The sequence below is a fragment of the Patiria miniata genome, unplaced genomic scaffold (genome assembly GCF_015706575.1).
Source record: "Patiria miniata isolate m_02_andy unplaced genomic scaffold, ASM1570657v1 HiC_scaffold_2, whole genome shotgun sequence".
Lineage (NCBI taxonomy): Eukaryota > Metazoa > Echinodermata > Asteroidea > Valvatida > Asterinidae > Patiria > Patiria miniata.
The window spans coordinates 809887-832009 of record NW_024037058.1 but is presented as its reverse complement, the minus strand read 5'-3'; the positions used below and the strand labels follow the sequence as shown (position 1 = coordinate 832009).

General features: G+C 40.2%; 1 protein-coding gene across 1 annotated transcript; it reads right to left on the bottom strand.

Moving 5' to 3' along the window:
* Positions 1-402: 402 nt before the first annotated feature.
* On the bottom strand, positions 403-21938 carry LOC119726962 (sodium/glucose cotransporter 4-like). The gene is made up of 13 exons (XM_038198809.1): positions 21504-21938; positions 11712-11888; positions 10693-10752; positions 8987-9091; positions 8297-8402; positions 7641-7721; positions 7261-7469; positions 6778-7021; positions 6234-6384; positions 5032-5200; positions 3168-3383; positions 2720-2855; positions 403-2364 (listed from the first exon to the last, which is right to left on the bottom strand). Exons 1-13 carry the CDS (start codon positions 21582-21584, stop codon positions 2150-2152), a joined length of 1950 nt encoding a protein of 649 aa, XP_038054737.1. The 5' UTR covers positions 21585-21938; the 3' UTR covers positions 403-2149.
* Between the last annotated feature and the right edge of the window lie 185 nt (positions 21939-22123).

Sequence of the window (22123 nt, the reverse complement as noted above, 5' to 3'; positions counted from 1 at the left end):
TTCACATTTTACAAATGTTTATGCTATGTTTGTCAATTTGCAGTCACTTTCTAGAGTATTTAATACAGTTAAAGGTTGTTCACGATGCTTAATAATTCCAAAAATAAAGCTTTATCACATGACGTCACATGCCCTGCGATGACGTCATCTTGAAAACCCTTCTCAATGCACATTTTGTCATTGTGGTCTGGGTGTGAACCAAGTTTACAGTTAATCCGATGAAAGGAAGTGTGCATGATTTTGGAAGCAGAATAAAATTATAAATATTAAAAAAATCATTAAAAAAACAAAATATTAATCAGAACAGATTTGAAAGCTATAATACCTTGCTTGAAGTGAGTTGACCTGATGTGACGCACTGTGTATACATGATTCTCATAACATTCACGACACGAAACAGTGTTTAAGACTCTGCGCAATCCTAATTTATTGTTAAATTACATTGATAAAATATTCTACATGCATTTCTAAAAACGTCATTCATTAGGGAAGACCCAATTTGCATTGATGAACAGTTCAATTTCAGATTTACCATCGATATAGTTGAAATTTTCTCTCATTCGATCAAAGTCGAGTATTACTACAAGTTTTAGAAATATTTTAACATTATAATGTAATCAAAGTAAATTAAAAATAAATGAACGTTTATATAGGGAAGCTCTTCTTAAAATTCATACTGATGGGAAGTTCAAATGTAGGTCTACGTGCCATCTAAGTCAACTAACGGACAAAATGAAAAGACTATCTTTGATTGTTTATATCTGTTAATGAACGCTCAGCCACTAAGAACTGGCTCAACAATGATTTAGAAACTCATATGATGACTTAACCGCTCGCGATTACTCAAACGAATTCTGCCGGAGAGTGCGTGGATTCTCATTGTAAATGTTGAATATAAATGTTGTCATTTCCCTCATTTTAGTAAATTAATGTATAAATCTATATAAATGTAGTATTTAAATGACAACCGGACTATCATTTTAATTGGGCGGAAGAACTACTTCAATCAGCCGGATTACCCTGTTGAATTATAGCTATGTATCCAATGCCAACATTTTGAATTGTTTGGTTCCCGTCTTTCCAGATGAACGATCGCCCCAACAGTAAAACAATATGGCCCAAATGCCATTCTGAACTTACATGATCGGTGAATGGAAATCATGGTGTATGGAACATAAACATTATATAATGTTACAAAGCACACTTGAATTTGCAATTCATACAGCACAATACACACGGCATGTCAGTTACATATCACTATAGTATAAGTTTTCACCTATTAAAATAAGGTACATCGTTAATCCCAAATGCTTGTTGGATAGATCAAAAGCTTATACATTCATTTAGAGCAAAATTTAAGAAAAACGATGAACTGCAAAGTGGACTTTATAGAAAATAAAGCCGAGTTTGGGGTGAAGACGTAGTCCTGCTATATACAATTCTCTATCTATCCCACTGACTTTGCTGAGCGTGGACCGCACAACAAAGTTTCAATCTGGCAGTTATGTGATATACACATTTCTTACTTTGTGCTAACAACAAGTATATAATATACGTAAAATTAACAAAATATGGAAAAGGTAATAATTTCATAATTATTGGTTGGTCTCCTATTCTAAGATGAATACTAAATTTCATTGATTGTTATGTGCAAAATACCATTCAATAGCTTCGTTGCCTACACAATTCCAATTTGTCATTAAATGTAATTATTCCGTTTACTAATTTTGTTTATCCGCATACATTTTTCCGAGCATGCAAACAATCAACTACAGAAAATAGCGAATAAGTTTAAAAAAAAAAAAGCCTTCCAAGATAGCATCCGGGAGCGCAAGGGGGAATTCTCTGATCTGTATATATACTCCCCTCCCCTTTTGCATCGTAGCTACGAAGATGTAGGCTTATGTCCTGTTCCCACACCTGCACTTTTAGAAAAGCCCCCTTCATATTGTGAGATATGATTGATAAACAACGCCACTATATGAGACATGCTAGTTTTGTCCATGAAATGTGTGTTTATACTTGTTTGTTTTCCCCATGTATTAAATGCTGCCGAAAAAAAACCTGCTTATATACAAAATGATCTTAAGACAAAAGACAAGGAACCTCTATGGTGTGGATATATTTTTTCATCAATTCCAAAGCAGTCTTAGCCGAAGAATGCCCAGAAGAAGATACTGCTGCACATGAGCAGTATAGCGGCAATATTCAGTATGATGGTCTCCTTACGGGTCTCTTTGATGTCTGTCATTTTCTTCATCAATTCTTTCCTTTGTTCTTCCGTCAGACCATCACCCTTGTCTTGTTTTCCAGTGCCACACAGCCAGTCTACCACACGTCGAGCAATTCGTGGTTTTTCCGTTTCTGTTTAAATTATGGTACAACAAATCAATATTAGCGATTTGAAAACTGCGATAACTGTGACTGGTTTGGCCTATAAGGTTGGCGTATTTGGTAATTGGGTTGAAGTGTCTTCTTTTGACCCGAATTCGAATTATTGGCATCGATTCTCTATTCTGAAATATTTCTCTTGTATAAACACTAATGCATCAACAAGAATCTCACCCCATAATAATGATGTAAAAATGATTGAATTTGTTTACCATGCTCGAGCAGTTTTCTTTGGTATACTTTGGTATACTTTGGTCTAGAGCATGTTCAGATCGAGAATCTCCAGATTTATAATACAAGCCTCTTTTCCCCGACATCTTTCACTCACCTTTGTTGAATCCCTCCTCCTCGTCCTCGCCACGCATGGGCGTTTTCTCTTCTTTATTCTCAAGCCTTATGTCTGAGATTGCAAGATCAACCCTCTCTAGATCACTGTGACGAGTCATCCAAGTCAGTCGAACCAGCTAGAAGGTAAAAGCTTTGATTGTTAGGAATCTAGATATGTTGGGATGCGCTAGTCCATACAGAGTAAAAAAAATTCAAGATTTTACTTTTATAATAAAAAACAACACTGCGTGAGATAAAATTACGAAACAGTTTAGCTCGAAGCTAGTCATGTGTAATACAGCTCGTGTCCTATAACAAACATTCGTAACAAACCTAAGGGCAAACCGCAGCTGCAACATTACGACATTGATACTGAATCATGATCAGTAATAATTTTACACAATAGCGAAACACAGTTAGAAGTGTTTTATTATTAATGTTCAACTTACGTATTTTTCTGGGATAGGTTTAGTGAACAGACTGACAACGATCGTCACAACGAAGGAGATGACGAACAGAAGTATGCCAAAATACAGATAGTGGACATCTGCTACAATCCCTGGTCTGGTGTCCTCCTCCCCACAGCTGGGAGCAGCGTAGACAAAGTCAAGTATCATGCGGACCATACCAACAACGAGTCCAACCATCAAACCAGCAAACGCCCCCTGAAACAAGGAACATTATATGCATGAAGGATGCTCAGAATCACTCGAACATGCGAGAGAAAAAGCAATGAAAGACATTCCTTATTATAGTCGCATCATATGATCATACATCATTGTAATGTACACTCTTACCGCTTCTTTGGTGCCCTTCCCAATCTAATTAAACACATCCCACCCCTTAAGTCACTATCCCTTTCAGAATTCCTAAATATTAAATTAAAAATAAGTGCAGGGTTTTTCGTTTTTTTTTAATTTTCATTTTCAAATCTGCGCATTTAACAAAAAGTCTATATTGTTAAAGACAAAGACTGACATGTTGAACTGTTACCCAATTTCAACTCCACCGAGAACACCTTCAAACGTTATGTGGACTAGTAAATTAAATCCAATGATTGTTTTTGCGAAGGAGACTGTTTTGCCGTGCCTCCAAGCATCTTTCTACTTTGATCCCCATATTGCACAGTGTGAGTCCAGGGGCGGGTCCAGGAATTTTTGCAGGGGAGGGGGGGGTGGTTTCATTAACAAATCATCACTGAAATGTGGACAGTTTTTTGTCCGGACACTTGGTCTCGCAAAATCAATAGGTGGCGGGGGGGGGGGGGGGGGGGCTCGTACCATACTTTCAATGGAGGCGCTGTTCAAATCCGAGAATTATTAACACTGCATTACAGAATAGTGTACAAATATCCCCTATGGACAGCTGGCTATGTCCGTATTTTGTGAACAGGTATGCATTATTATACCAGTAACAATTAATGGGGTGTCACAGCGGGGGTGGGGGGGGGGGGGTGGGGTGGGGGGGTTCACATTATTTTTAATGCATTTCTATGAAAATAAAAACATTTGACAGGCTGACACCCCTCCCCCTTGGATCCGCGCCTGGAGTCAAATAGAAAGTGACCATGCATGGTCAAATTATAGTTATCTTAAAAGCTTTGAATTTGATACACCAATAAGCACGTATATGCACACACGTGCAACATCATCGGCGAATCGTGTGTTTTGTATAGGCCTACGAGGAATAAAGGAAGTCTTTGTCTAAAATGAGAACGGTAACTTTCGTCTGTTTTCCTTACAATACAATACAATACAATACAATACAATACAATACAATAAAGTCATTTATATAGCGCTCTTACTCAAAGATGGTTTCACAGCGCTGAACAACAAATAAATCACACACACAAAAATATGCTGAACATTAACAAGACAATTATGAAAACATGAATCTCAATCAAATAAATATGTCTTAAGGGTCTTTCGAAAGACATCCAAGGAAGGACACAGTCGGATGTGCTGCGGGAGATCATTCCAGAGCCGAGGTGCATGTGCCTGGAATGCATTGTCACCAGCTACGGACAATTCCTTACCAAGCTTTCGGTTATTGCATTTAAATGTATTAATCAGTGGCGCACAGTTTTGTGATATTTCTATTAAAATAGAACCAATTTGTTAACAGAGTATGCAAATTACGTGAAATGTTCACAGTTATAAGTCAATAACACATACTTTATTCTCATGTTATTTTTATTAAATGGAGCAAACAACATATTTTTTTCTGTCTGTCACCGTCTTTTTGACTCGTTACATCTACGTCATTTTTATAACAAGTACGAAATGGCCCAATGCCATGATGATTGTATTCTACCTTCTCATTTATCCTAGACCAAGCAACCGCGAGGATGAACACAGCGCAGATGGGAGGTGACAGGTAGCTCGTTATTGATTGTATGTAGTCGAAAAGGCGACCTCCTTGAGCTGCTTGGATTATAGGGATCCACAGAATGCTGATTCCAACCATCACAAGAATAAAAACACTGCGACAAAAAGTACGATGAGATAATTAGATGTAAAAGTAACATGCAAAAGGGCGAGAGGAGAAAGAATTGCGAGGGGCGGGGGACAAAGGAACGGATAGGAGGCAAACTGAGGACTATATAAACATTTATAAGCTACAAAGCACCTGGACAATCACTTATCTTGAATTGCGAATATGACAGGGAATTTGATCAAAACCAGGAAATTATTAAACACCTGCAGAAAGAGACAAAGACTGAACAGCAGGTTCAAGAGACCGAGGTGGTTCAAGGTGGTTTTAGAGGATGAAAAAGCAAAATTGATAAGCTTATCTAGAGGAATGATCTAGAGGACGAAAGTATGGAAGGGTTAAAGCCAAGTGTACGAACCCCCCCCCCCCTTCAGCCGCTGACTAATGGGGCCAAATAATAAATGGAATGCTAAGGTTCCAACATGTATTATCAAATTGCCTTAGAATGCAGGAGAAAGCGTAATAAATTTCCGAATTTCCCAGGGGGCATGCACCTCGACCTCCCTACCAAGGCCTGTGTACGGCACGCCTTCACGTGACCCTCCCCCTTTCCTGCATAGATCTTCCCCTGATCAAAAGGCCAAGAGCCCAAGAGGCAAATGGAGATGATAAAGACGCAATGAAGATGGAAGGACCAAGAGGTAAATCGGATGGAAGAACCAAGATGCATGGCAGATGGAAAGGTCAAGAGGCCAAGACAGTGAATGGAAGGAACAAGAGGCCAAGTAGATCGATGGATCGAAACACCAGGTTGATCGAAGGATCAAACGCGAAGTTGATGAAAGGAACAAGAGCCAAGTGATGGAAAGGACAGATGCATATCATAATTGGCTGAGGCACATTATGAAATGAACAAATACATTGACAGTCTGTTTGTACATATCGATAGAAGAGGGAGTTCATAAAAGTATACAAACAGCTTGAAGTGGCTGCAAATCAACTTGTCGAAATTGATGAGGCGTGAAAGAGTGAGGCATGGAAGGGAGAGAAATCAATTCGAGGAAAGGCGATGATACACTCACCGTCCACAAATCATCAGTTCTGTTTCGCTTGCACGTGGCCTGATCCGCCGCCATATGTCAATAGTAAATATGGTGCTGCTGCTGTTGAAAATAGACGTCAGGGAACTCATGAGGGCACTCAGCATAACAGCCAGCATCAAGCCGCGTAAACCTAGGAATAAAGAGCAAGCGTGATCATTTGGATATTGTGTCTCCATACAGCAGAAAAGCCACATGTTGCAACTGCACAGACTTGTTTTTCTTTTATGTACATGACTTGTATAAGGCTAGCTTTGAGAAACAGGTGAATTTTAATTAATTAGGCAAAATTAGGAGCATGATATCCATTATGTAAGCTCATTCCTGATTCGCCAACTTAGCTATTGATGAACCAACTTATTTTCTCAAGTTTTGAGCCACAAAATTCTTTAATAAAAACGCTATGTATATTAGGCATATGTTTTTCACATGATACTCTTCGTTGCATTGAAGCATTTTCTTCTTATCCCGAATATGCATAGTACAGAGTATCATGGATAAAAACGAACAATTTAGAGTTGTATACCTGCAGGCATGACGTCTAGGACAAGTTTGGGGAATGCTGTGTTCGAGCATCCGGTCTCACTTCCGCATTCTGCCAGACAAGTTTCCTTCGTGGCACATGCTACTTCATTGGGGAAGAGTATGCGGCTTATCATGCCAGGTAAGACGATGAGAAACATAGGCAGAGTCTTCAAGAAACCCGCAAAGACCGTGCCACCTTTTGCGTGGGAAATTGACTTAGCAGCCAATGTACGCTGGACAATCACCTGGAAAAACAAAACAAAGAAAGATACTCCAAGTGTCCTTGCACATTCGAGAATTACATACGTCTCAGGTGATTGATATTTTTACCCAATTATAGCACTACCCTCTAGCTGGAATAGCCTTGACTGCTCCTAGAAACGTTAGTGCTTCGAAAGTTTCCGTAGGCTTTAAACAAAAAAACAAAAACACCCAGATACTCGATAATACTCGGTCAAAAGTTCAAAGTATATGTGTAAGCTACCTGATCAGTACACCAGTACCAGATGGAGGAGATAGTAATACCAAAGATCATTCCTGGCCATGGAAGGTCCGAGTTGACAGGATCCCTGAAGATATGAAAAGCATCTTCGCGTGGGAAGCCGCAAGTGGAATTCGGATTAGCCAAGGTGGTGTTGGGGATAGCTTGGGGGTACAGGATGTGTAGTTCGTCCCAAGAGACACGTTGGAAACCTGATGAGCAAGAGGAGAGTATTTATCAATAACAACATTGATATACATGTGTAGCATATCTACATTATACAGTGGTAGTAAATTAAGAATAATTTCTACACTGCTTGAACAAAATAGGCCTAAATTTTCTTTGCATGAGATATTTAACGATTCAAAGTCTTTTGAACTTACTTAGTATCATAAGAATGAAGGTACCAATAACCATAACAACGGTCTGCAACGCGTCCGTGTAGATAACAGCTGATAAACCACCTGAATGGAACAAAAAAGTAATATTCTTTGAGTATTTTTTTTCAAATAAAGGTGTCAGTCATACCTAAATATCATTCAAACATCAATTCAGTAAGCTAAAATACAATGCATAGTCCTGTTTCTTACCGTTCTTTAAAAAACAAACTCATAAAATACTTAGAATTATGCACTGTGCCAAGAGACTTCGTCATGTTGTTACTAAACTTGATATTGTAGACTTTACTGGCGATTATGGCGCTATATCACACCAGAACCAATCTTTGTTTTGGTTCTGTGAATGTTAAATCGTTACTTTCATTCGGACAGTGCCGTTGTCAATATGCCATTTAAACTGCCAACTTTGTCTTTGTCAAACACAGCTTGTCCGACGTCATGAGTGGAATAAAGCTTGATTGAGTAGAATAAAGCGTGCTCTTGTGCTTTAGTGTAATTGTTTTTCTTATGGATGTCTTTTGCATTTTGATTATTGTATTTTAAAAAGCTTTTGATATTGTGTTAGTGAATAGGAGCTAACGAAGTTACATAAAAATGTTAAATATTAAATGTTAAAGTTGAATAGGCAATTATTCTGTTACCAGCCACCGTGTACAGAGCGGTTATAGCCAGAAGCGACACGATGGCAACGTACAAGTTCCATTGCAGAGACTCCTGAATAAACAGAGCCCCGGCATACATATCAACCTGTCAACAAGAAAAGACAAGTTCAAAGGTTACAGGTTGCGCAATACAATCAGACTAAGATGGCATTCAACAGTGTGTGTAAATGATATATACTGTAAATAAATGGAAACTGAAGTATTTGGAAAACGTCTTACATTGAAGATGTGCTGGTATTTTACGCTGAAGACGAAAAAATGTCATTAAAAGTTCATTTGAATAGGCCCCACATTAACTTCATTAAACGAATATCAAATGACACGCAAAAACCGTGTTTAGCAAATAACCACTTTTCTAAACACTTTCCCGCTATCAGTTTGTAAACATGTTTATGATATTGATGGATAGTGTTTAGCCATTGATTATTGGCGTTAAGGAATTGGACACGGAATGTTTGGCTACTAAACATGTTTACAAAGTGATAGCAAGATTGTGGTTAGTTGCTCTGCGTTTTTACAGTGTACAGGAGAAGACAGCTGTTCAGGTTCACAGGGTCTGCGGATCTTCTAAAGAAAATTCGGGAGGGAGAAAGTCCCATTACAGGCACGTCCTAAGACTTGTCCACAAAGCAACTCATAAACTCACTCGAGTCCAAGTACCCCACTCACCGATATTTTGGTCAGTACAGAGAGCAGCAGTGCCAGGCAGGCAAGGTAGACACGAACACGCTGTCCACCAAAACGCCTCCGTAGATATTCAGGCATAGTAAAAACCTGCAATTTAACACATTGGATCTAGTCTGAAAACTTGTGTGCCAGCCACATGCCTTAAAATTATTAACTTCTTACTAATACTGTGCAATATTATATGGGAAAAAAGGGAGAAACATAAAACCAAGCAATTAGCAAGGGCGGATCCAGGGGGGGGGGGAGGCCAAAGGGGGCCATGCCCCCCCCCCCAAAAAAAAACGAAGCCAATTTTTTTTATTTTTTATGTGACATCGCAATAAAGGCAGGCAATGAGTACACCACCATCTTTTCCTCAAAAAAAATTTGGTTAAAGTGGTAAGAAATTGCCTCAGATCGCACCACAGAGCATCTAGAATCCAATTTTTTTGGGGGGCCCTTAAGCGATCCCCGAACCCCACGCCGTAATTTTTTTTTACCCACTTTTTGGGGGGACCAATATTTTGTTTAGCCCCCCCAACAAAATTGTGTTCTGGATCCGCCCTTGGCAATTAGTAACTCAAATAGTAGCTCACATATGGCCATTTTAATTTAATGTTATTAACAGCATGCATGCATGCAATGATTGAACAAAACGATTTACCACTATTTCCATCCTCAAATTTCAAATCAGTATGTTTAAGTTCATCCTCATCATTGATATCATTTGATCCAAGTCATCTTCAATGGCAAAATATCCTCGAAATAATACATGATATCCAATTTCAAAATAACAATAGATAAAACAATGAGAAAACCGGGCCTTCATAATATAGAATCCAAATGCATATCGTCCAAAACGTTTATAAACCCAGTCTCTGCATGGGACAAGGCGGTCATTTCTGAAAGAAGATTGCCATCTTAATGAATACATGAATAGTGTTCAAAGTTCACCTCGCTTGATTACTGTTTGCTCGAGTATCGCGTCTCTAGCTCTAGTTGATCTCAGTTAGCCATGGCAACCTCCTTTGAAGTGAACGAGACCAAAGGCCTTGCGTGCCATTAAATTGACGATTATCTGGCAGCGTTTTGCAGCTTGGCGTTCCACGCATGAATATATTAAATTCAGGCGATGATAGGCAGTGGAAATGTGGCCTCAAGTAGACGGCATGCGTGCTTTTTAATCTGTGTCTCTATATGCAATTACTTTTAATCCCTCTTCAACTTATACCTAAAGTCAGCCATACATGATTAGATATATTGTCTTTTTTTTTTTATAAATACAACGAAGTGACGCCTACGGCGAAGGCACGCGTGAAGGTGGAAACAATTTTAATCAAACACCAAAATATCCCACATGATACCAGCCAACAATCAACTGCTGTAATGTCGTGCCAATAGCTGGCAAAAAAATTGCAAAAAATAGTAGTTACTCCGTAAGAATAGCTCCTGATTTACTAAGCAAAATTAATCCATGTATTGACAATCACCAAAATTATCAACATTGCATGCACACTGTTTGTATTTTATCTGGCTTTCTAATTATTTATGTATTGTAAAATATAGGTATTGGCTCTTGGCTATTACATTATGTTATTCTTTTCCCGTGGCAGAACTGTTTGGGGCCTTTTCGGTATTACTTCAAGTCCGTTTATGCGTCCGTAGGGTATTTCTGTTATCGGTAAGACTGAGAGTCTATAGTTACGTACCCCAGATGACATGTAGACGGGCACGAATATCCAGCCAAGCAGCAGAAGAATAAACATGGCCTGTTGAGAACGAGCAATTACAGTTATTGGTTAAAATGAACGAGGTCAAATTGTTCAAAATCACTTCAATCAATATGCATACTCTGGCAGTAGAGTGTACTACCTCCGTTTCGTAGATTCCAAAGCGAGGCTTAACGAGTACTAAAACAATCCCAAATTGGTCTATCGCCAATTGGTGTCATTTAAAATACAACCGTTCGGTCGTTCTTGTCTTTGGATGCGAATCTGGTCGCTGTATAGGGAGTATGTTCAAAAAGCATCCGGTCAGGCACCAACCTACATGGACCCATAAAAGGTTGTTGAAATTATGCTGCTTTGTATGACATCGCACGTACAAAAATATAACTGTAATGAATGATGTGATTGTGGTAAAAAAACACCTTTCAAACTTTTAATTCACATATTTGAGCTAATCCTATATAGGAATCCTTTAAACTACAGGGTGGTGCTATTAGAAGAAAACCCACTTTTGACAGGAATTTTAAACTACTTCCTACTTAACTTACTTGAACTGCTTTTTTTTAAAATTATGTATAGTGAAGTATAGCTCTTCAAAGTATACGTGGTGACAAAATCTTTGAAAAAAATCGTAAGAGTATAGTGTCATGCTAATTTGAATACAAGTCACCAAAATCACTGTTGTCCACGTGTAAGTCTAGTGTAGAGGATTTTTTGTGTCTTCAAATAAAGCTCCGGAGTTCAAGCGGCTAGAATAAAGCCGTCCGTGGACAAACAGGTTTGGCACAGGAGATTTTTAAACACCCGTAAATTATCTCTGAGACAAAATATGCATTTGCAATCACTTTTTCGTCACATATGTTTAAAGATAAATATTTTAATACCATCAAATTGATTTCTTGAAGTATGCTCAACAAGTACTAGGTGAAAATTGCTGTCAAAAGTGGGTTTCCTTCTTTTTGCACCACCCCCATGTATACAGCGCCACGTCAATAACTTACATTGAATTCGAAGGCACCGACAGCGAGTCCAGACGCGGCCCCCGTGCCTGCCAAGCCGATGAAATGACCACTACCGATGTTGCTAGCAAATAACGAGGCCCCTATGGGCCACCATACTATGTTCTTCCCTGCCAAGAAGTATCCCTTCAGTGTTCCGCGGGAGGATTGGAAGGACGCCTGCAATTAAATGCATGTAACACAAAAGTATTCATATCAAAAGAATGAAGGTTGCTCAAACAAAATAATACTTATCTTGACAACATGACCCATGTGGATTCGTGATCAAGGTGAAGGAAAATTGACGCCGGGTAAAAAGTACTGTTTTGGAAGGGATGACATTCCGTTTTCCAGTTATAACCATGGAGGAATGAGAACTCCATGGTATAACTGATTATAACCCATTTAACTGTCATACATTAAACTCTGTATGATGTAGGCTAACCGATCAGGTTTCTTGAATAAACCGAATAAGTAAAAAATAATCATAAAAAAATCTCAAATGATAAGAAAGTGAGGGATATACAGTGTATATTCTTTTATCCGGTTTTCTCGCTATATATCTTTTTCAGTTTTATTTGTTTTCCAGAATCTTTCTGAAAGTCTGAGGATATGTGTACGGAAAACAACTTTGGCAACAATGACTATGCTTTGAGGTAACCCCTTGGATGAGCCTGGTTGACATTGTCAGATTTTTTGAAAAGTGATACGAGCGAAGAAGAGTATATAAAACAGGTTTGATTGTTCATGTGTGAGATGTGAGGACCACCACACGTTAAAATGGCCATTTGCGTTTTTGCTTTCGAAGATGCTAGCAAGCTGCAGATCGAGCAACTACTATTTTGCTGCTTTCCGAAAAGTGGTCAGATCATAAAAACAAATCGCCACTTTTCGGCCGCCGAAGTAAAACTTTCTTTTCTGATGAGCAGAAAAATAGAACACAGCTGTAAACATTTTCGACCGGCTTATCTGCTTTCCTGAAAGGAGAAAAGCAAATGGCCACTTTTCGGCCGTCGGTAAAATCTGCTTTTCAGCTATATTACAAAAGCAGAAAATGGAAACGTTTTTAGATCCGATTTTCTGCTCGTCGAGCAAGAGAGAAGCAGATGTCCACTTTTCGTCCGCCAGCAGAGGAGGGAAAATAAAGCAGAAAAATGTATTTATTAAAATGTAAATCCTGCTTTTCTGTTAGCAGAAAGGCAGAAAACAAGATAGAACATTCGAAAACGTTCAGTCTGCCTTTTGTCGTCCTCAATACCCGATGACCCTCATTTTAAGATAACTTAGTGACTTCACATCCAATAAAATCAAATACATGTATGTGAATAAAAATATATTAGTCTTGCATATTTGATTTAAAGTTGTTATATTGACCCATGAAGGGCGTGTGCCCTTATTCGTTGTTTATTCTCAAACAAAAAAGAGGTGTTTGCGGCTTGCAAATTCAAACCAGGCAAACAAAGCAGAGAGGTTCATAGCGTTCTGTTTGTCCTGGAGGTCAAACCAATAGTGTTTCCTATGGTCGAGTTATACAGACCAATCTATAGGCACGAACTATCACGAAGGCCCCCTTCAATGCAGGTGCGGATCCGGGGGGGGGGGGGGTCAAACCCCTCCCCTCCGCTCTGACCCTTTTTTATAACAATGATAGTAATAATCATGTCCGCCTGTCTGCAACAATTGGATATAAAACAATTTTGACGGGCCTGACCCCCAGAGAGACAATTTTTCTGTACGGATACACTGAAAGTCAATAAGAAACAATTGCAGAAACTTTACATGTTAACAAACATGTATTTCTGACAAAGCCTCAACATCATTTACAAGTGGAAGCATATTTCTTCCCATAACACAGCTGCAACCGATTTGAGAGTGTTTCCACCACCCACCGAATGAACTGTCTGTAGGCCTGTTCTGTCTCTATTAAATGTGTCCCTTTTAAACAAATCACATAGTGATGTGTGTGTGAATTGTTTTCGTTTTGCTGAAAGAACGCACACCTTTTTTGTGATCGGTGGAAACGGTTGTTGTGTTTAAAATTCCGTAACTTGAAAAGTATACGAGTGATTTGAATGATTCTTATGCTAAAAGAAAGCGTTTGAATTTGGCTTTCATATCCCAGATGTTGAAAGTGCTACATACAGTCAGGGGCGTCAATCGCTTCTGAAAAGTGGGGGGGGGGGGCATACCTTGATTAGAACTGATGCGAGCGCAAAGCGCGAAGCCCTACAAGGGCGGATCCAGAACACAATTTTTTTGGGGAGGGGCCCAAAAAATTTTTGGTCCCCCCAAATAGTGGGTAAAAAAAAATATGGCGTGGGGTTCGGGGCCCGCTTAAGGGCCCCGAAAATTTTTTGGATTCTAGATGCTCTGTGGTGCGATCTGAGGCAATTTCTGACCACTTTAACCAATGTTTTTTTTTGAGGAAAAGATGGTGGTGTACTCATTGCCTGCCTTTATTGCGATGTCACATAAAAAAAAAAAAAAATGGTTTCGGGGTTTTTTTTGGGGGGGGGGGGCCATGGCCCCCTTTGCCCCCCCCCCCCTGGATCCGCCCTTGAGCCCTTACGGCGTGGGGTTCGGGGCCCGCTTAAGGGCCCCGAAAAAAAACCAATTTGGATTCTAGATGCTCTGTGGTGTGATCTGAAGCAATTATTGACCACCAATATTTTCTTAGCAAAAGATAATAATTTGAACATCGTTTTCGAGGTTGGAGTCATTGAATCAGCTATTCTGAGCCATGGGCGTGGGGTTCAGGGCCCACTTAAGGGCCTCGGAGAAAAAAAAAAGATTCTAGAACTAGATGCTCTGTGGTGCGATCTGAGGCGATTTCTGACTACTTTCAAGTTAACCAATATTTTCTTAGCAAAAGATGCATTGTAGTACATAATAGGGCCCTGTAAATGAGTCACTAGTTCAAAAATGGGGGGGGGGGGGATTTGATATTGTGTCCACCATCCTTCAAAAAGTGGGGGGACATGTCCCCCTGCCCCCCCCCCCCCCCCCCCCAGGATTGACGCCCATGCATACAGAATTTCACTGAAACAGTAGTCCCGACATTTGGGTTTCATTGTTTTTTTTTTTTAACTCATACATTGTACTTACCCTATTTTAGGGACAGATGTAGCTATCAGGAAACTAGTGGGTGATATGAAGGAAGAGGTTGAGCGAAGGCTTGCTACGGGGGTCCATGGGCATTCTCCCCCCCCCCCCCGCCCCGGAAAATTTGGAAAGCTATACGATGCTTTCTATATACAGCCTTCTAAGAAATTGGTAGAATAAATTTAGGAACTTTATTTGTTGGCCACATTTTACTAGTATCATAGCATTATACTAGCAGGGGCGTAGCAAACAGGGGTGGGGGTGCGTGACACCCCCTCCCCAATAACTTCCCTCGGTCGGCATTTAGGGCCTCCAAATTAAACACAGAAGATGGCTTTAAGAGCAAAACACTTCTTAGTATTCGTTTATTGAGTTGAACATTGACCCCAGTTGACACTAAGTTCTGTTAGACTTGAGAATTATTAGTGACCATTCAGGTCACCGAATTCAAAGTTGCCACATAACAGTAATATTAATAAATCGTATGGTCCTTACATCAGTTCAAGTTGCCACAGACCTATAAATCTGAAATCTTAGCCTTGCCCTGACCTGAAACAGTGGAATTTGTACACTGACCTGAACTGTGGAACAAAAGCGCGATTTATGCAGTGAACTGTTCATAAAGGAGGCGATGATTATATCTTGGGGTTAATCATCATGTAATGATGCCAGCCATGCCCCTCCCCCTTTGGTGACGAGTTCACAGTGACGAGTTCCTCTCGGAATTAAATAAATAAATAAATATAAAAACCGATCCCCAAAATAGAACAAATTCAAAAAGTCGGAGGAAATTGGCCAGGAAATGCCTCAGATTGCACCACAGAGCATCTAGAATCCAAAACTTTCCGGGGCCCTTAAGCGGGCCCCGTCCCACACGCCGTAAGGGCTTCGCGCTCGCTGGGCTCTCAGTCGGCAAAATTACTTCCACCCCCCCCCCCCCCCCAATGAGAATGCCCTTGCTACGCCCCTGCATTATAGTCAGCGGCTGAACGTCGCAACCCCCAAACCCCCTCTAGATCCGTCACTGTTGTGTAGCGTGGCCGGCTTGCCTGAGGTATCCCTATAATACTATAGCGATAACATTGTACTACATTTGCATTTTTTTTGTACTGTATTACATTATAGTGAGCAGTTATAGTGTTCAACGGTTGCAGAGTATCTGTAGACCGATTGACTTACTAGTGTTTGGATCAGAGTTCTGTCGCTGTCTCAAGCGGGCAGAGATATCAGATGGTACTTTGCATCCAACACAGGCCTTGCTGCTCGCGCGCGGGACACACGAGCCGAAAAAGTTTTGTAAGAAAATGTAAATAATGTGGACATGCTTCTTCTTCCTTACAATGTCAGAAACTGATGCTTAACAGCAGGGTAATGTGAACTTACATGTAGCTATTTTAGCCCTTTTTGTCAAATTAGCTTAAGAACGATTGGGTGTATTGAAAGAGGGCGGGGTCTGTTCCATATCATGATTACTGAGGCTAACAACACTTCACCTGATCCTATCCTCGTCGCGCACACCAGCAAGTTTAAAAGGAGCAGCACAGTAGTAGCCTAGCAAGTGTTTAATACAGTGATATCGGGTTAGTAGGCCTACATGCCTAAAGGTTTGCAGTCAAACCATGCAAAAGTAAAATAAACAACAACAATAACACGAGTGCAGTTCCAAAAAGGCGTCACAGACGACAAAAAGATAGCGACACTCTCCTATCATGAGAGGGGGATGAAAGGCTAAAGTGAGGGCGAAGGTAGCTATATAATGTAGGCCTATTACATTATGTCTGCAAATTCCCCTTCATTATTGAGCTAAAAACCACGTCAACTGAAAAATCCTCATGCAACCACACCTTATTCAGATAGCAATCGTATGAGCAAACTACTGTTTTCAAAGCACTTCACGAGTACTTGTAGTATTGATGGGTAGCGTAAAATACAGTAGTCGGTGCCATAAACACCTTGTTTTACAACCTGCGAGATGATAAATTGGATACAGGTGCCATGCGTAGATTTCAGATAACGGTTTCTTATTGTTGACAACTTTACGTCGCTACAAATGGATTTTTATACAGGAATTATATACATTATGGTTGGGCCGCAAATAAGTCTATATTTGTTAAGTCATAATTCCGTAACTCAATATGTGCTGATATTTTTCGTTCGATGTCTCATTCAAAAGCTAAACTAGTAACTTTTGTAGTGCTAGCAAAATACCAATTTAAACAAGAATTTGTATTTTTCGGGGTGCCCTCTTTTTCCCCCCATACAGCCTACCAGGACTTTATCATTTTTACTGGCCTGTGCGGGTACTAGTCAGAACATAGGGTTATAGCCCTATGGTCAGATCACGCGTGGGTGGTTAAACATTGTGTAGCCTCTTCAAGTATATATGGAAAACGGAAGTTGGTGTTTCTACGCATGATTAAGCTTAAGCATTATTGCGAGACGAAACCGTAGGCCTATCCAAAAATATCCATATTTGTTTTTGATGTGTTAGTCAATGAATCAATGCAAGTTGGTACAGCAAAATGTCGCCATAGGTAAAGCTGTGAGTAATCCATTCAAAATCGAATGATCAATACATCAATAAACCAATTCCGTCCACTGACCGAATAGAATGATCAATCCCTAATGCACAGATGCTGCTGGACTGAAAATGATAAGCTTGAGCCACCGTAGTATTTAATGATCTTTACCGAGGCGCTGTAATTCTTTGAATTAAGAAAACAACTGCTTTCGAAACTTCGAATGATAAATACAATATGTAAAATGACATCTGTGTTTAATATATCCTCCAAACTTGATCATCACTGTCAATTGATTATTAAAACTTTCAGATTTCAAATTTCCTCTGATTACAACGGTGGATTAGGGGGCCTACCACTGTAAATCATGTACCGTCACCATGCACCCAACCTCGTTTCCAATAGTACAAGCCCTGGATAGGAAACTTTCTTCCTGTATCCTGATTCGATACCGCAATTGGCTAGTAATGGATTTTTATCGTGTACATGGTGTTATTATTCACAACGTGCAGTACGTATTTTCGCGATCATTCGTCCACGCCTTCTCGAAAATACTAATTTCCTGTCCAATTTGTTCACATTAATATGAAATATGATACTGCATGTTGTCTCGATAAGATCGTAACAGTTTAATTTTTAAAATCGTGTTTTCGTAACTCACGCCGTGCTCGCGCTGTGACGCATTGACTCTGCTTTTACCCCAGACACCGCATACAAAAACAAACGCTATTGTAACACATATCCAGGCACCAGACTGTTCCTCATTTGCATACGTGTTCAAAAATCTTGCACATGCAAATGATCCAATACCAGGGTGAGAGAGCAGGTAGTGATGGGCGCGTACTGCTCGACATCCTGGGGACGAGGTTGCCATGCACCATTCCCTCAAAATACGTCTGGTCAGAGCATGGAGCTCCATAGTCAGAGCCATAGTATTATGCAAATTATCCGTTCAGACAGGCAAGACACAGCGGGCGAAACACACAAAGGCCTATCTGGATATACATTGTTGGCGGTATTCCTCAATGCGCAAACTCATGACAAGCCTCCGTACACGCCTTCCACCAGTTACGCAACCAGACTGCTTCATACAATGAAAGTGCCACGGCTACCTAAGCTGTTGTTTGTTGACAATATGTATACATCATGTACAGGCTATTCCTTCCTCCAGGGATAATGTACACACAATGTCGATTTTCTTGCTGAATTATTCGTTAATAACAGTATTATTGTGTTTAAGCATTATTGTACTGGGACCAACAGATCACGGAGAAAACAGTTTGAGCATGTGATTGAACATGTGATTAACAACCTGACGAAATTCACAACCTGACGTTTACTCCAAACGTTTGAATTAGTGACAGCAAGTTGAAATCATCATGGAGGAAGGAATAGACATCATTCAAACCGGTGTTTATATTTGAAGTCGTGCAACGTATAAATTTAATATTGATTACGCCAAAAAATGAATACGTTGCTTGCCAATTTGTTCGATTCTCTTTTGAACTTGGTTATCCAAAGAACGTGACACAATGAGATCTTTCTGAAAATGAAATGAATTGACGTCATTCGCATCAGACTTTTTTTAATGTGCATAGTGCGTGGAATCAATACTCGTTTGTTTACGGCATAGGTCTGGTTTTAATTAGCATTGACGCAGATGTGTCGTCCTGATTGTTTTATTCTCCAAACGAATTTTCAATGTGTATTTTTGTTTCACAAAACAGCAACACCTTTTCTCTTGTTGGCGTCTACAACCCGGGATGGGAGGGGGGATTTTTATTTGCTTTTAGTGCGCATGCAATACAAAACCTTGCCACCTGAATTATTTTTGGGTAGCAAAAAAATCGAAATGTTGTAAAGTAGGCTACCTTTGCCATAACGAAACGTTAGGCTTTTTGATGACGAAATAACTGGTTTATTGCTTGAATAATAACGAAAAATCAAAACAAAATCAGTGATTCAAATAGTTTAAGAATTACAAGGTTTTAGGCAAAATAATCATTTACGTATAGACAAAATGTTGGTTTTCGGTAAACAAAGTGCAGATTGTAAATTGGAAACCTGTCCACCAGAATGGAGATGTGCCCAACGAGTGAGCCCATAACCGTTTGAAAACAGTCCCGTATTATTTCCTTGGCATTTAGGTGTGTGGCATTTTTTGCAATGCTTTTCGTGGAGATCAGTTGTGAAAGTACCAGATTGGCCAAGTGCGTCAAAATGTGGCCCTATTTACGTTGGGTTGCGGTGGCAGCGCGGCCCCCATAGGCCTGCTGCTCCTCGAAACAAAAATGGTCTCGCTGCTCTCTGCTTTGACAACATCACCACTAACAAACTTTTCAAACCTTGAAGGTTTACATAGAGACACACCCATTAGTGTACGTACATGTACATGAAGGTCTTCCAATCCGTTATGAATAACTCAAGCTCGTGCTTTGCGCACATGACATGGACTCAACAAGAGTACTTTTGAGAATACTCATACTCGCACTCGCACTCGAATATTCGAATATGAAAATACTGGGACTCAAATTTGCTCGAGAAGCACAGGCCTATTCGATATCGCCAACATCAAAGTGCTCGTTCTCGATAATACGGACTTGGGGGAAAACGAGTAATTTAATACTAGGACGAATGGAAAGAACATCTACACACTATTTCTATGCAGCTTGGCTTTTATTCAAGAAGTCTTGCTGAAAAGTAGTCCACAACATCCATGTTGCTGAATTGGTGGTTAATTTTCCAGCCATTTCTTGCGATTTTGTTTTCACTTGAGTACTCCATACTGGTACTTGTACCCGGAGGTCCACGTACTCAGACTTGGCTTCACAAAAGTTGTACTCATGTCCAAGTAGCCTACTTGGAATCATAGGCCTACATGTACATGCATCGTTCTCAACGGTCAAAGTACTCGGATGCGAGTGGTTCTCGATAGTTTGGTACGTGTACTTGTACACGTAGGCCTATATACTCGACTGCGCCATTGTGAAATACATGAGGACAATGTGCGGGTACGCGATACAGTATGTAGCTCGAACACAAATAATGACATTGTACGATGCACATTGCCCGAAGTATGACAGATGCAACAACCACGCAAGTGACTGGTGATCATTTCGAGCACCATTTTCCAAGCGCTCGCGTGTCCCGTTTGCGTACCATTTCGAATGGTCTCTTATTTTTTCAAAACTGTAGGAAATAAAGTTGCTGAGGAATTTCATAAAACGTAACGGAAATTGCTGAAACTTACATAAGTACATAAATACCGTATTCAATAATTACACAGCTGACTTAACGACTTAACATCTTCGCCTGCTCACAATGTCTTCCTATCCTATAACTAGTATCAGTGAACAATCTCTTTTGGCGCTGATGAGCAGTTCCGGTTATGAGCATATAAGCCTTCAGATTTTCTGAACTTAATCCGGGGTGTCTCATATTTCGCCATTATTTTTGGTCCTTGAGGACCACAATACTTCTTACTAATACTATACTGATGAGGTTGTAAACAAATATCTTGCGATACATTAATTAACCGATAACAATTGTCCTAACAGAAGGGAAAATCGGTGCAGGCATGGAAGCCTCATAAGGTAATAATTTATGCGAGACTCGTACAAAATAATGCGTGCAATCTCTAGAACGTCAAACGCAACTGCCATGGTAGATGCCAAGTAATCAATATTCGTTTGTGTATGTACGCATTCACATTTCTTTATATGAATGCTGTTAGACTAATAAAAGGAATGAGGTCTTTCTTCAACATCACCAAAATGTGTGAAGTAAAATACAATTCCCGAATCGCTTCCCCGACGCAAAGGCGGATCCAGGGGGGGGGGGGGGGGGGGCCAAAGGGGGCCATGGCCCCCCCCCCAAAAAAACGAAACCGATTTTTAATTTTTTTTTATGTGACATCGCAATAAAGGCAGGCAATGAGTACACCACTATCTTTTCCTCAAAAACATTGGTTAAAGTGGTCAGAAATTGCCTCAGATCGCACCACAGAGCTCTAGAATCCAAAAAAATTTCGGGGCCCTTAAGCGGGCCCCGAACCCCATGCTGTAATTTTTTTGACCCACTTTTTTGGGGACCAAATTTTTTTTCTTTGCCCCCCCCCAAAAAATGTGTTCTGGATCCGCCCTTGCCCCGACGTAATCAATAATCTAAGACTTACCCATAACCCGACGAGCAGAACGAAGAGAAAATAGGCGCAGATAACAATGATGTCTACCACATTTAATTGTAGCGCAGCCATATTTCACACCACTTCGTATTGTTCTGAACAAAACAAGTGTTTAAATGAGTGTACAATCGATGGAGAGGCTTGATCTCTCGATGTCCTTCTGAAGGTGAGGAGGTTAATCGGTCCGTTATGTGCTGATGCCACGTTCACAGTCTGCAGGTCGGCACTTGGCACATCTACATGTACACCCACATAATACGTGTGTAACGGTATCGCATACGAAAAGCCGTTACTGGTCCGTGACAAAGATAAGTGTGCATGCGTAATGATATGTTACGTAACCACTGTTCAATGAGAGACTAGCAAACAGCAACGCCCACGGAAGTACTCGTCTGCTTTGCCAACCAATGTCTTTGGGTCAACAGAGGTCGTTCCTCATCGGATTTGCTGTATTCTGAAGACGCCCAGACTATAAATTCCAGTGCTTTGGAAGATTTCCTGTGTTATTCTGCAGATTAAAGAATTTAAGATCGGAGTAGTTATCTCATATACATTTCCGTGTTATCTCTTCTTTTTTTTGCAGACAGTGCAGTCCTGGACTCCGACGGTAG